Source organism: Girardinichthys multiradiatus, chromosome 11, assembly GCF_021462225.1.
Source record: "Girardinichthys multiradiatus isolate DD_20200921_A chromosome 11, DD_fGirMul_XY1, whole genome shotgun sequence".
NCBI lineage: Eukaryota > Metazoa > Chordata > Actinopteri > Cyprinodontiformes > Goodeidae > Girardinichthys > Girardinichthys multiradiatus.
Genome location: NC_061804.1, coordinates 36,767,803 through 36,783,202, shown reverse-complemented (window position 1 = coordinate 36,783,202; position 15,400 = coordinate 36,767,803). Strand labels below are relative to the sequence as shown.

At 40.1% G+C, this 15,400-nt stretch overlaps 1 protein-coding gene across 2 annotated transcripts; it reads right to left on the bottom strand.

Annotated features, from left to right (window-relative positions):
* Nucleotides 1–2,615: 2,615 nt before the first annotated feature.
* si:ch211-114c12.2 (uncharacterized protein LOC336578 homolog) lies at nt 2,616–13,990 on the bottom strand. Of its 2 annotated transcripts, XM_047379133.1 has the most exons (10): nt 13,900–13,990; nt 11,792–11,860; nt 10,964–11,638; nt 9,980–10,621; nt 7,503–7,615; nt 7,257–7,359; nt 3,633–3,702; nt 3,433–3,504; nt 3,179–3,328; nt 2,616–3,033 (listed from the first exon to the last, which is right to left on the bottom strand). In XM_047379133.1, exons 2-9 carry the CDS (start codon nt 11,830–11,832, stop codon nt 3,191–3,193), a joined length of 1,854 nt encoding a protein of 617 aa, XP_047235089.1. In that variant the 5' UTR covers nt 11,833–11,860; nt 13,900–13,990; the 3' UTR covers nt 2,616–3,033; nt 3,179–3,190. The 2 variants fall into 2 exon arrangements, with proteins under 2 accessions (XP_047235089.1, XP_047235090.1); XM_047379134.1 differs by lacking the exons at nt 2,616–3,033; nt 3,179–3,328; nt 3,433–3,504; nt 3,633–3,702 and adding an exon at nt 6,906–7,114.
* Between the last annotated feature and the right edge of the window lie 1,410 nt (nt 13,991–15,400).

Below are 15,400 nucleotides of genomic sequence, written 5' to 3'. Positions count from 1 at the left end.
ATTCTATCAAACTACCTCAATTCATGTTTTACTGCATTTAAAATTATAGGGAAAAAGAGTGGAATCACTTCTGGCTGCACTTCACTGTCTCATACTAGTTAATCAGCCTTAAATAGTACAGAAAATAGAGGCTACTGTCTTGTGAAACTATACTTAATCCTTGAACTTTTTCATTTTGTTGCCATATAACTGATGATTTGAATGTGCTTTAAAGGGATAACATAACTTTAACCTTACTCTGTGTGAAGGTTCCTCCAGCCATTTCTGAGCTAGCTTTTATTAAATTATATGGTTCTTCCATAATGTCAGTAGAATGCAGTTGTTTGTTAATATGGGTGCACACATTTGGTAAACAGCTCTTATGTTTGTTTAGACCATGTGCTCAAGGAGGTCCGTTTTGTTGGTTATACTTGGCTATGTTTGTCTTAGTTGACATTATTTTCTTTTGGGCTATTTTTCTAAAACCTTTGTTTAAAACCTCTCCACTTTACTATTGATTTCACAGCTGTGTTTCTTACTCTTCAAGATGCTGTTTGTTCACTAATATTCTCTAACAAACCTCAGAGACATTCATAGGGCACCTGGATATACAGTATGCTGAGGTCATGCTTCAAAGTTACAAATGCTGTGTTCAGCATGAGGTGCAGTGTCTGTTTTCTGCAACAGGTGGGGCTCTACATATGGACCAAAAAGTGAAAGTTTGGTCTCATCTGATCAGCCCGTTTTCTTCCACATTTACTCAGCCCCTCCAAAACCTGTGGCACACTGTAAATGTTAAAAATGGCTTTCTTCATGCAAGTCTTTCAAAGAGGTTTGATTTGTGGATTCTATGAGTTGTGCTGCCAAAACATTTTCCCACATGAGCTGTGGATTTCTGCAGCTCCTCCAGAGTTACCATTTAAATGTTTAGCTGCTTCTGTAATTAATCCTCTCAAAGTGTCATCAAAATGCCTTTCAGCAGTCAGAGCGGGTGGTAGTGAAATAATTTGACATTCAGAATGTATGTCTTATAATATACAAGAAAGGTCAGACTGGGGATTGTACAATGCAGTTACTGATAGCTTAACCATACACAGAGATGACTTAACAGAGCTCCTTGATTAAATAATCCATATCATTTAAAGGGGAGTTGTTCCATTCCACTGTTGCCACATGCAGTCCAGGCCGAAGGATTTTGCAAATACCTATCAAGTCAAGGGACTCAGACATCCGCTGTCACTACATGCTTGTTCAGGGGGGATTGCTAAAACTGAACATGACAACATTTATAACTAGGGTCAAACTGGAATGCATGTAATTAAATCTATGTGATTGGACTAAACTGTCCATATACACTATATTGAAAAAAGTATTCACTCAAATGCCTTGACTCACATATGGACTTAAATGACATCCCATTCTTAATATGTAGAGTTCAGTTTGATGCTGGTCCATCCTTTGCAGCAATACCAGCTTCAACTCTTCTGGGAAGGCTGTCCACAAGGTTTAGGAGCATGATAATGGGAATTTTTGACCATTCTTCCTGAAGCACATTTGTCAGGTCATAGACTGATGTTGGCTCTCCTGGCTCTCACCGAGGTGACTGTGGCTCGGTAGGAATCAGTCTTGCAATCAGAAGGTTGTGGGTTCAATTCCAGCTTCCTTCTGCCATATGTCGATGTGCAAGGCACTTAACCTCAAGCCGTTCTGTGTATCGGTGTATGAATGTCTGAGCGTTAGTGAGTGTGATTGGGTGAATGTGGCTCTAATGTGAAGCTCTTTGAGTGGTCTGTATGACTAGAAAGGGGCTAAATAAGTCCAGTCCATTTATCTTAATAGACCTTGCTTTGTCCACTGGTCCATTGTCATGTTGGAAGAGGACCTGTTCCCACAAAGATGGTAGCATGGTATTGTCCAAAATCTCTTGGTATGCTGAAGCATTCAGAGATTCTTTCACTGGAACTAAGGGGCTAAACCCAACTCCTGAAGAACAACCCTCCACCAGACTTTACAGCTGGCATAATACAGTTAGATAGGTACTGTTGTACTGATGGATGCAGCCACTCAGTAATGGAAACCCAATCCACAAAGCTCATCAGCATCCACTACTCCAACAGTTTACATAGCTGAGTTGCTATCATTCCCATATCACCTTCACTTTATGGTAATACCAGACTGTTGATGGTGGAATATTTTGGGGGGAATTTCACAACTGGACTTGTTGCACAGGTGGCATCCTATCACAGTACCACACGGGAATTCACTGAGCTCCTGAGAGCAACACATTCTTTCACAAAAGTTTGTGGGAACAGTCTGCATGCCTACATGCTTGATTATTTAAAACCGGGGACCGCGGAAGTGATCGGAACACCTAATTTCAATTATTTGGATGGGTGAGCGAATGCTTTTGGCAATATGGCGTATTTCCGAAAAGAAATGGGATCTGTTTAGTAAAGTGCCCCAAGATGACATTTGTTAATGAGCACTACACCTAAAAAGTTATATATAATCACAGCTTTTTTTTTTTTTACATAAAACCTGCTATTCAGGCAAGACAGTGAACAATCCCCACATCTCAGGCCTTTTTATATTTATATTTTGTAGTATTTATCTACTAAGTAAATGAAGAACCAAGGTTGTTTTACATTTCTAATTTTATTTAGAGTGAACCTCTGACATGATAACAGTAGAAGTTTACAAAGTCACATAGTCAAAGTAAGTCAATGTTTGATTGCTGCTTGTAAACAAAAGAAAATGTTAACACATTTTGAGTCAAATCAGGACTAACAAGAATATTCTAAGCAACTTCTCCCAAACCACAAAATGTCAAAAAAAGAAGATGGAACAGTTAGAAACTTTTAAAACTTGGTACAGTAGTAGTTAAATAAAGCAAATAAAACACCAGGGACCACATCTTAGCAGGGACACTTTCACAACATACAAGCTGGTCAGGTGTGAGGTGAGGCTGGGCAGGTTTGTGCAGTCCACCTTGACAAGAGATGTTCTGTATGGGATATTTCAGCATTTCTAAGCTCCACATTCACAATTTGGTACCTGTGTCAAAAAAAGGCACAATACAGTTTATCCAAATGGAATTATCATGAACTTAACTATACGTTTCTTCTCTAAACGAAACATTTCGACACCAATAATGAAGAAGACAAAAGCATTAAAGTGGAATAACATTTGCATAACTCACCAGAGGTTATTGCTAGCGTTGTTGGTTGGGTCCTCTCCCGTAAGGCGCACGCTGACGCATCACCCTCATGTTGCGGTACTTAGACACGATGCTGTAGCTTTTTTTGAACACTGGTCTCTGATTCGGAAAAGGACGGGGCACTAAAGTCTCCTGTAAAAAACAAGAAATTCCGATTTTAGTTAAAGAGATTCATGAACATTTTGAATACTTGAACTGGAAGCTGAAGACCTGTTAACATTAAGTGCTTCACATACCATCAGAGGTCTTCTGACATTTTCCGACAGGTCTGGGCCCGTATTCCTTGAACCACCAGGAATCCTCGGCCGCTGTAAAATATATTAGCAGAAGGTTCACTGTATACAATGACACTATTCCTTATACAACTAAATTAAACAAATACAACACAGCCATGAATTAATGCATGACAACTGTGTTTCATCCTGTATTCACTTACCAGCATAGGTCCTGGTCTCCTGAAAGCTGGCCTTGCAGGTCTGTTGCTGTCGTGCATCACATTAGCGGGTCTGAAAAAATGATTCATGATGAGTACTGGAAACAAAATAATACATGGCTTCATTATTTTTTTACAAATGGAAACCTGAGAAGTGTACCACTTCTTGCAGGAATTACAACTGCAAGATTTTGGGGTATGTCTTAACCAGCTTTCCACATCTAGAGACTGAAAGTGTTGTCCAGTCTTTTTGGTTGGACAGAATAGCTTGTTCCTTGGTCAGTCAGTCGGAGTTTAAAGACATCAATTTCCAAGTCCTTTCATAGACCTAAATTTGATTTATGACTTGAATTCGACTGGGTCATTCAAACACATGAACATGCATTGATCTAAACTATTTCACTGTAATCTCAATTGGGGTGGAGGTGTTTCCCTTAAACTCTCACAAGCTTCAGAGTCCCTGCAGAGTTTGTTTTCTACCACACTGTTTCCAAAATGTTTAACTTTGGTTATTTGACTAGAACACCTTCTTCCACATTTGTCTTATCCCTGTTAAGATTGGCAAAAACTGTCTTGTGAGGGGAGAGGTGTGTGAAGACTTGTGAAACGGGTGCTGAAGGAGATAAACACTGCCGTCTGCAGCATAGTGCATAGATGCTTGTATTGATGCAGGTTCTGAGCCTCATGTGATAAAGCTGACGTCAACAATTATCTAAAGGACGGAACAGACTGACAAGCCGAGAACAAGATTAACCCCAGGGAGGTGAAGTAATGTTTTATCGCTACGAAGGAGGTCCCGAGGTCTGACCCATCACACTCCACTGCCCGTCACTAGAAACCAATCAGCCTCATTCACAGATTTCACCTCACTTATCTACATCCAATCATTGCAATGGTGTCACAAGTTATCTTTTAAATAAAACATTTATGCACAGCATGAAACATGACAACCTCTGCGTGATGTCTTGCATGCTTTAGAATGTGGGCTGATCAGAGAGGGGGTCCTTGAAGCAGATGGGTAGTTTGTGGTTTGTCTCAAATCAAACACGCAGTTTTTCAAACTTAACGTCCCGTACGTGGTCGGCAGCAAACATGCAATGAAAGTTATCATTTCTCACAGCAATAGCATTCTTATTGCCCTTCTTTCGTAAAGGTCAAAGGAGTACGAAACAGTTACAGTGGGATAATTGACAAATTTTCACCATCTAAACCCACGATCTCTACAGTTCCTCCAGAGTCATCATGGGCTTCTAAGGTGCTTGATTAAAGCTCACGTCGCACAATCTGACAGTTTCAGTCAGTGACCTCACTACTTTTCTTTCCCCAAAAGAGCCACATTGCCAAATCAAAGTCAAGAAAAAAAAAAAAAAATCTATTATATTCGCTATTTCTCACATCTGGTTTTTGACTTTGATTATAAAATCGCTCTATTTTGCACGCAGTGTATGTTGCGCTAGCTTGTGGAATCGCTGTTGCAGTGTAGCGCTCTCAGCTGTAGCAGCGAGTTGAAGGGGGAAAAAAAAGTATCTACAGGTCCTTCTCAAAATATTAGCATATTGTGATAAAGTTCATTATTTTCCATAATGTCATGATGAAAATTTAACATTCATATATTTTAGATTCATTGCACACTAACTGAAATATTTCAGGTCTTTTATTGTCTTAATACGAATGATTGTGGCATACAGCTCATGAAAACCCAAAATTCCTATCTCACAAAATTAGCATATTTCATCCGACCAATAAAAGAAAAGTGTTTTTAATACAAAAAACGTCAACCTTCAAATAATCATGTACAGTTATGCACTCAATACTTGGTCGGGAATCCTTTTGCAGAAATGACTGCTTCAATGCGGCGTGGCATGGAGGCAATCAGCCTGTGGCACTGCAGAGGTCTTATGGAGGCCCAGGATGCTTCGATAGCGGCCTTTAGCTCATCCAGAGTGTTGGGTCTTGAGTCTCTCAACGTTCTCTTCACAATATCCCACAGATTCTCTATGGGGTTCAAGTCAGGAGAGTTGGCAGGCCAATTGAGCACAGTGATACCATGGTCAGTAAACCATTTACCAGTGGTTTTGGCACTGTGAGAAGTTGCCAGGTCGTGCTGAAAAATGAAATCTTCATCTCCATAAAGCTTTTCAGCAGATGGAAGCATGAAGTACTCCAAAATCTCCTGATAGCTAGCTGCATTGACCCTGCCCTTGATAAAACACAGTGGACCAACACCAGCAGCTGACACGGCACCCCAGACCATCACTGACTGTGGGTACTTGACACTGGACTTCTGGCATTTTGGCATTTCCTTCTCCCCAGTCTTCCTCCAGACTCTGGCACCTTGATTTCCGAATGACATGCAGAATTTGCTTTCATCCGAAAAAAGTACTTTGGACCACTGAGCAACAGTCCAGTGCTGCTTCTCTGTAGCCCAGGTCAGGCGCTTCTGTCGCTGTTTCTGGTTCAAAAGTGGCTTGACCTGGGGAATGCGGCACCTGTAGCCCATTTCCTGCACACGCCTGTGCACGGTGGCTCTGGATGTTTCTACTCCAGACTCAGTCCACTGCTTCCGCAGGTCCCCCAAGGTCTGGAATCGGCCCTTCTCCACAATCTTCCTCAGGGTCCGGTCACCTCTTCTCGTTGTGCAGCGTTTTCTGCCACACTTTTTCCTTCCCACAGACTTCCCACTGAGGTGCCTTGATACAGCACTCTGGGAACAGCCTATTTGTTCAGAAATTTCTTTCTGTGTCTTACCCTCTTGCTTGAGGGTGTCAATAGTGGCCTTCTGGACAGCAGTCAGGTCGGCAGTCTTACCCATGATTGGGGTTTTGAGTGATGAACCAGGCTGGGAGTTTTAAAGGCCTCAGGAATCTTTTGCAGGTGTTTAGAGTTAACTCGTTAATTCAGATGATTAGGTTCATAGCTCGTTTAGAGACCCTTTTAATGATATGCTAATTTTGTGAGATAGGAATTTTGGGTTTTCATGAGCTGTATGCCAAAATCATCCGTATTAAGACAATAAAAGACCTGAAATATTTCAGTTAGTGTGCAATGAATCTAAAATATATGAATGTTAAATTTTCATCATGACATTATGAAAAATAATGAACTTTATCACAATATGCTAATTTTTTGAGAAGGACCTGTATTCTGTCATGTTTGAGACTATCCCCCATTTGGAACCAACTTTAATTGAGACAAATGCAAATGTGTCTCTAAAGTAGAGTGCATTATATGTTTCTGTAGCACATTTTTAAAAATGTAATAGCTGTGCTAGCTTACCGTTCTAACCGGTCATGAGAGCCACCAAATAAAGCATGGCGAGCAACATGTGGGTCGACAGCTGTGTAATTAGTATCCGAGGTTTAGGTCAACAACCACGTTTTAGTAGGTTTGCAGTTGGGCCATCTTCTGCACACCATATCCCTGACTTATCTGCTGTGTTCCTTGGTCTTCATGGTCATCATTGTTCTCCAACAAACCTTGGAGGTCTTCAATGAACAAATGTGTTTATATTGAGAATAAATTACATACAGGTGGACCTCATGTACTAATTAAAATGATTTATGAAAGCTATCTTCAGGTTGTGAATACTTTTACAAGACAGGGAGTGTATTGTGACATTTATGGTACCTAAATATTCTTTTATCCAAGTATCCACGTTTCCTGTCTTCAGGTGATCTGGAATCATTTGAGAGACGTCTATAAGATGTGCTTTCCCCATCTGAACTGTGATCTAAGCAGAAAAACAAAAAGAGATGTTTATAGCTCAGATTTTACCAATAGAAGTTCAAGTTTATAAGCCAAAGACATGTAAATCATATCTGAAAAAGCCTGCTGATTAGAATGTGAGCCAGATCACAAGCGGAACTGACATACCCGTTTTTGACTTTGGGCTGGGACCTTTTGGAGGCGAGCCATCTTTGGACGAGCTTGGTCCCGGTGGCCAATGAGACAAAACAACAAGATCACGTTTCTCTATTGGAGAGGATCTGAGAAGGGACCGACAACAGTAGAGTTTTAATTTTCACAATTAATTCCAGCAACAGCACAACTATCACATTATTGGTGTTTAAACAGAACAAGTGGTAAAAAGAAAATGTATTACCCTGCCAGCTTTGAGAAGTAATGTACAATTAACTAGAAAAGAATAGAACTGATTTGAAGGCAGACATTATCATAAAACCACACATTACTTAGGTACTTACAAAAACCCTGGAATGTCCATGCTTCTTTACTCCTATTATTGTAACCTGAACCAATCTGAGTTGTCTCCATTTATTCATCAATTGTTAGAGCGGCCAAATCCAGGTGGGACTTTAAGACACTGGGTGCATCCTATCAAATCTTCTATCTTCCTGTTAATCACTTGATGTTTGTTTGGACAATGAACTTCAGATGAATTCATCATCAGCCAATCCTTGATGTTTTCTCAGTATTCTCCGGTAATGCTTATTATTCCAGGGGTCTTGAAAGATGCATACCGTTCGAGAAATTGTCTAGAAGACATCTGCAGTTTGAAGGGAATGAGAAGGCTTAGTTTCTTATTCCTCTGAGTCAGAATCTTAAGGTGGTTAACTGAAGACTTTGCAAGACCCACAAATCAGCCATCCAACACATGTACTTCTCTTTCAGAGGTTGGAATAAGCCGATATGCCCTTCGGTCATAATCTGTAGTTCTTCTCTGTCCTCTTCTGGAAAGCTCTTTTATGCATGAACTGTATTGGAGCATCTCTTCATGAAACCCATGGGGCTTTACCACTGCAGACCGGCTTTGACACTTTCAGTGTCAGATCTTGGTTGGATTAGCCTGGCTTGTGAATGATTTGATATCCATCTGGCTTGATATGTTCCGCTTCAATAGATTTAGGTCACACAAGATATGGGGTAGAGGATTACAGAAGATGCTGACCAATCTTAAATCTTTGACAAATTTACAACATGGTGGTGCGGTTAAACGTTCCCCATGCGTGATCTTCATGTATCAAATAACAATAGTCCACTTGCGAGCTGTTTTTAGGTTTGCTGATATTTATATCTTGAGTCCACTTTCCACAGTCCATTTTGTTTTTGCCATTTAAGTTATCCTTTGAGTATTTTTCTGTGGTCTTTTCCGGGTATTTGAAATGGCTGTCTCTAAACAACTGAGTCAGGCACAGCTTTCCTGTGTAATTATCCAGCTCTAAAACATTTAATATTAAGGGCAAATCTGAAAATGTGGAGTAACAGGAAATCCTGATGAAATTCTTGTGACTCAGAAGAAGCAGAGCCCTCCATTTCTTAAGTCCAAACAGTTGTTTGGTGACTCCTCTTCACTGTAGTCAGAAAGGGACTGATGGTGTAACATCAAGTTTTCACACATCGGCAGATGCAAAACGTTTAAAATGGAGGCTGGGTTACTGATCCTTCCTGGGTTATTTCTCCATTATCTGGGTTCCCATTCTTTAAATGTACATCTGATGTCTTTGTGAGGACAATATCTGACTATAAAGTGGATTAAAAACATTCTAAAATGTTTTGCTTTGTTAGTTATTTTAGACTCAAGCATTTCTTGCATGTTTAAGTGACACATAAATGGTTACAATTGGTTTATGACTGAAAATGCATTTTTTTCCTTTTTGCATGCATATTAAAATGATCCAAACATCTAAAATGGCTTTTGTTCTCTTGGGAATAGGCACCATTCATCCTCTCATTGTATTACTTGCAGGTTGGTCCTCGTTCCAGCGTGCCAGTTTCTTGAAGATTGGTTTTTGTTTTATCAGAAACCGTGAATAGTTACTGGCGATCATGGGGCCACAGCAAGCAATGTTGATGCATCTCCTATTCAAATCTTTGTTTATGGCTGATTGGGTTTCCAGTAGCTTAAAAGCTGTAGAAGGCAGTTTAGGTCAGGGTCATGTCATCCTGATTCCTCTCCAGGCCAAGCAGAAATAGAGCACATTTATGTGATGTAAGTTTGGAGTTTTATGAGACTGAAGATTTTTTTCACAGCATGCAGAGAGGCTTTTTCAGGCTTTAGACACAGAGCTCAGAGAGGATTCCCAATTTCTCCTCTTCATAGGTTACTTTACATTTGCCAGGACTGACAAGCCAGCTTTAACAATGTAGTTTGTAACTGGAGAATACACCTTCTTTTCATCCAACTTGAGGTAGGTATTTTCAGACGTAGGTAGCACGTAGTTTAGGGCTGCCTTTCAGAATAATGGTGGCTTTGCTGCTTATTGATTGGCTGTTGCACATTTAGCTCATGTCATCTCCACCTTCCACTGCTCACACATTGTTGACCTCTTAATCATCATCATCATCATCATCATCAAGCCCCTGCGAACAGTGCTACAAGGAGAATACCATACCTGTGTTTGCTCAACGACCGGCGGGATTCCACCTGTTCTTTTCCTGTGCCAGAGTCTCTTGAAGATTTGCTGACTTTGTCGTCCTCACTGGGTGAAGATTGTTGTGGTTTTGGCCTTCTTGGTTCCTCGTTTCTTAGAGGACCTGCCCTCATCTGGAAACGCTTCTTCCTTATAGCAAAAACAGAGCTAGCATGTCCCTGTGCAGCAATATCGCCCAAACGAGGCCTTGGTCTAATAGTTGGGGGAATTCTCAGCCTCATGAGAGATGTTGCTCTGATTTGCCGACCCCTGTTTAGGTAACTTCTACCCCTAAAAGACAATGGTGGACCACCAAATGGCCTGGGAATACCCATCAGATGAGGTCTCTCTCTCCTAGGGTACTTCGGATTGCCATAATACGGTTCTGGCCGTGAAGAGGGCATGCTGATGTTTGATATTCTCCTCTTGCGGGGTCCTGAAACGTTTCTCTCCATAAGGCTCCTGTAGTGAGAAGATGATGGTGGTGGAGGGCCTCCTTTCCATGGGGGGGCTCTGTAAGGGGGCGGATGAGGGGCATCTTGTGCCCTCTCTCGACTGTGGGATCTGCTGCCTTGCCTCTCCACAGGACCGCGTTGCCTTCTGGAATCTTGTTCAGATGACCACCTGCATATCCATCAAACAATAGAAAAATCATTATAGTGACAGATCCATTGCCATTTTATGTGGGACGTGGGAGGTTTAACTTTTATCTTTAAAAGTAGGCCTTTCAGAAGCCATGACAGAATGAAACAGGTAGGAGGGGTACACTTTCAGAGACCAATTACAGAAGTAATGCTCCTCTTAATCCCATTTACATCAGAATCAATTTAATCCCAAGTAATTAATATAATCGGGAGCAGGGCAGAACTCATCAATACAACTTTCTGTGACTTGGAGAAGTGGCAAACTTCAAGCCTCCTCCTGTTATAATTTTACCCAGCTTGGGGTGGTGCTTCGTGCTTGTACCTCTCTGTACATGAGCCTCTCCCTGGCACTTCTCTGAGGCTCCTTTGTGACCCAGAGGGCCGATGCTCTCCATTTGACGGATGAGAGAACGATGCAGGTTCATTCCAGCGCTTCATGCCATGACCTGACTGTTCATAGGATCTTTCCCTTGGATGAGGGTCTCGACTCCGCTGATCTTGTGGAGGAAAACTTGACTGCCTTCTGGGACCCCTAAAAGATCCCCGGTAAGCAGTCGCAGAGCCTGGTCTCCTGTCAGCTGGGTGGCTACGAAAATGTCTTGGGGAAGGTGACCTGTGACCTGAGGGGTGGCCGTGGAAAGGTGGACCCCTTTGACTCTGCTGTACGTGTGCAGAACTGTGAGGGGATGAACGATGCTGGGGGGTACGATTCAGACGCAATGGAGACTGCCTGCGATGGCTATGGTGTTGGTCCATTTTGGGAGGGTGGGATTGGAAGGAATCCTGACTGTGAGACCTCCAGTGATTAAATCGTGGCTCCCGTTGAGGTCCCATTTCAGGAACTCTTTTGCCAACTGGCCCTGGTCGTCCTCTACCTCTACCTCTGGATTCTCTCCAGCTAGAAGGTGCCTTGTTATGGTATCCCTGGTCGTCTCTTCGACTTTTAGAGTTTGGGTTGTAACTCCCTTCATTATGTCGATGAGAATCGTCATAGGGTCTGACAGAATACAAAAAAAAAAAAAAAAATAACAGGTGGTTTGCAACAAATACTTTAAATCATTTATCAGATTTAGGATGAACATTGATGATTCTTTAACACAAAACTTGAAAGAAAAAAAACAAAAACAAAACAAAATCTGAAGAATGTTACCTGGATTTCAAGCGTGGTGGTCCATAATGTGTTCGAACCATCTTTGGAAGACAGCTTATAACCTATGGACTGATGATGAATAAAAAATATTGAATTATAATGTCGGACTATTACAGAGCTAATCACAACTTTGACTTAAAATGCCTTCATGGAATGTTGGGCTGCAACTAACAATTTTATAATCGATTAAACAGTCGATTATTTTTTCAATTAATAATCGGATAGCAAAAGGTGCTAAATAGGAGATTTGTTTTTACAGAATTTGAACCAAGTGAAGCTAAAGCTATGGCATTTGAGGAGTTCTAGATAGAGCATATTTACAGACAAAGGTTTTTCATCTTAAATGCAAAATGTATATTTGTTTTGTAAAATTTTGGCCTAATTACTGCTCTGAATGAGTTGTTCTTTGAGCAAATGGCCTGTTTTAAAGTCTGTATACTCCAGTTAATGATTATTTGGTTACCAAATTAGTTGACAATTATTGCAATAATCAATTATTCACGATTGTTTGAGCACTAATGGAATGAAGCTTCTATAACACAAAGATCACTTCTAGATTTTTGTTTGTATTATAAATCAATGTAGTAGCAATCTGAGAATTCTGTTATACGTTTTTTGCCAGCCAATTGATTTTCTCAGTCTTTTTATATTTAAGCTTATTATTCAGTATACCGAAAGTTAAATATGCAAAAAATAGAAACAGAGGGGCCGTGATACTCAGTAACAGGAAAGGCCAAGTCCTAAAAAGAACCACAGAAACAATATTGACTCAACCAGCTGCCAGACTCTAATAAACACCAACACTGATTTTCTGCTTCAGGTAAACAGCAATCCTGCGCTACCTCATCACATGCCCAAACACACACCACAAGGCCAACCCGCTCCCAAAACATTTATACAAACAGCAACAAGATGGAAATAAACATTGGTTATTAATATTGGACCAGTTTTACTTACAGGACCAATGCAGATGCTTTAAAAAACAACGATAAACATCTGTCGATACTGATGTTAATGCAGATGTATCATGCATCCCGAACATGATGTATTAGCTGAATAAACGGACAATCACCATATAATAAATTGACATTAAACCACTGAAAAGCCAAAACAATCATAAAAAGTTCTGTGATTTAAAATTTCTATGTAAACCTGAGAATTCTTTATTTTAAAACAATGTAACCATTTTAATTGTTAATCTACATTAAAAAAAAGTATAATTTATCAAGTGATTGCAGTTATTTGTAGATACAATAATGTAAATAACTGATTTAAATTCAGCTGCAAGATAAAATTTAGAAGTTCTATATCATGTCTCAACATAACAAAAAACAAGTAATAGACTGTTTTCATCTTCAGTATTTTGAACTTCATCGCCCCTTTTCCAGTCATCATTAGTGTTTGAGCTTTATTTTTTTTAATATTGCAAAGTCTCCTAGACAATTTTATTTAGATTTTGACTTGGAGTGACAAAACCATATGTTACAACCACAAAACATTATGTTAATTATTTCACATTTCTAACGCAGGAGGGAGCATTTTCGGTTGGCTGCATTTTCATTCTAATCTGTACTGGTACATCCAAAATGCCTGCTACATGCGCTATAAGTAGCGATGAGGCCTCGTTTCATGTACCCTTACGTTGGCATTGACTTAATTTAAGTTAAATTGATCATCATGCAAAAAAGGTACGAGGGAATCAAAGAGCTTAACATGGTGGCGGCTTCTTATGTTTCGGCTCTGATCATGGTGACGGGGTAGAGCAGTCTTACTTTCCATATTTAGCTTTGACTCTGAACAGCTGTTAGAAAATAGCCCGAGACTCGGTGACGGAATACAACTTGAAAAAAAAAATCAATCCAAGCTTATTTGCGCCGCAATGTTTCGTTTTCGCCTGTAATAATCCATACAAACCAAACTAATGTAAAACCAAGAACGCCTAGCTGTTATTTTAGCTCGGGGAAGCTAGCTGTTGTGGCACTCGACGAAACAGTATTCGCAACGCAATATTAAATATTTTGACACCATGATAAACCTAAAAGAGAAACATTTTGTTCATTCCTCTAGCAATAAAAGAGTTTAATGTGAGTATAAGGTGTGCAACTTACCAAATGCCAACCGATACCTAAGATGAAAGCTACGTGCGACACACAGGCTTTAGATAGGCTATTGCTCTGCTCATTAAAAGTAACTCAACACAAAGCTAGACAGCGCCACTTAACGCCTGGGAGGGAGTACTGCGTTAATGCCACTGCGAATAAATCTTTGTTAAATTAGAATTCTCACTAAACGAAAAAGAAAACCAACATATCAATGAGAGACATATCATGTTTTTAAATAGGAAATAGGGGATAGCTTTTTCTCATTTATGTGACAACCACAAATTTCTATATATTTTATTGTTATTTTGCATGATAAACCAACATAGCAAATGAAATGGAATTGACAAGTGGTTCTAAAACCTTTTTTAGAAATAAAATAGTAGTATGCCTTTCTATTCAGTCCCCATTACTCTGATACCCTCGAAAAAACTTCAGTGCAACAAATAACCTTCAGAATTTACCTAAATAGTAAACAGAGTCCACCAGTGTTTGAAATAATCTCAGTATAAATACAGTTTGTGTGTGAAGGCCTCAGAGGTTTTTTAGAGAACATTGGTGAACAAAGAGCATCATAAAAACAAAGGAAAACACCAGCAAGGCAAGGATAAACTTGCGGTAAAGCAGGGTTAGGTTTAAAAATAATATTCAAAGCTCTAAACAGCTCACCGACCACTACTCAAACCACCATCTGAAAATAGAAAAAAGTATGGCAACAACTGCAAACCTAAAACATGCCGTTAGGCAGGACAAGAGGTGCATTTTCCATAGAAACAAACAAAAGCCCTGTGATGACTTTGCAGGAGCTACAGACAGATTGTGCTGCTCAAGTAGGACAATCCATCGACAAGAAAGCTATTAACTGTGCACTCCTCAATTCAAAACATTTTGAAAAGCCATAACAATTTGAGTTTGTAGTTTGCTACAAGGCATGTAGAGCACACAGAAAACACGTGGAAGAAGGTGCTCTAATCAGACGAGAATAAAACATTTTTGCCTACATAAGAAACACTATATGTGGCAGAAAGCTTATATTGCACATTCCCTTGAACAACTATCCTCACTGAAAAGCATGATGGTGGCTGTATCATGCTGAGGGGAGGCTGGTCTGAAGCTGGTCTGACCTAATGGGAAGATAAATGAAAATTCACAAAATAATCCTGGAAGAAAACCTGCAAAAGACTTGAGAATGGAGGTTCTCCTTCCACCAGGACAGGAACCCTTACCAAAAGCAATGGAATGGTTTAGATCAAAGCATATTCTGGTGTTGGAATTGCCCAGTCAAAGTCCAGACCTAAATACAATAAGAATATAGCGAGAGTTGAGAATCGATGTTCAGCGATGGTCTTCATCCAATCTGATTGAGCTTGAGCTATTTTGCAAAGAATGGGCAAGAATTTTAGTCTCTTAATTTGCAAAACTGGGACATACCACCAAATAGCTGTAATGGCAGTTAAATGGGACTCTACAAATTATTGACTGGAAAGCAGAATAAAAAGGCATGGCACAT

Coding starts and splice junctions, on each gene's coding strand:
- si:ch211-114c12.2 (XM_047379133.1), bottom strand. CDS start 11,832: ATGGTTCGAACACATTATGGACCACCACGCTTGAAATCCAG. Junction 7,616..9,979: donor CGGTCGTTGAGCAAACACAG/GTATGGTATTCT, acceptor GTCCCTTCTCAG/ATCCTCTCCAATAGAGAAAC. Junction 3,703..7,256: donor TTGGATAAAAGAATATTTAG/GTACCATAAATG, acceptor TCATTTTTTCAG/ACCCGCTAATGTGATGCACG.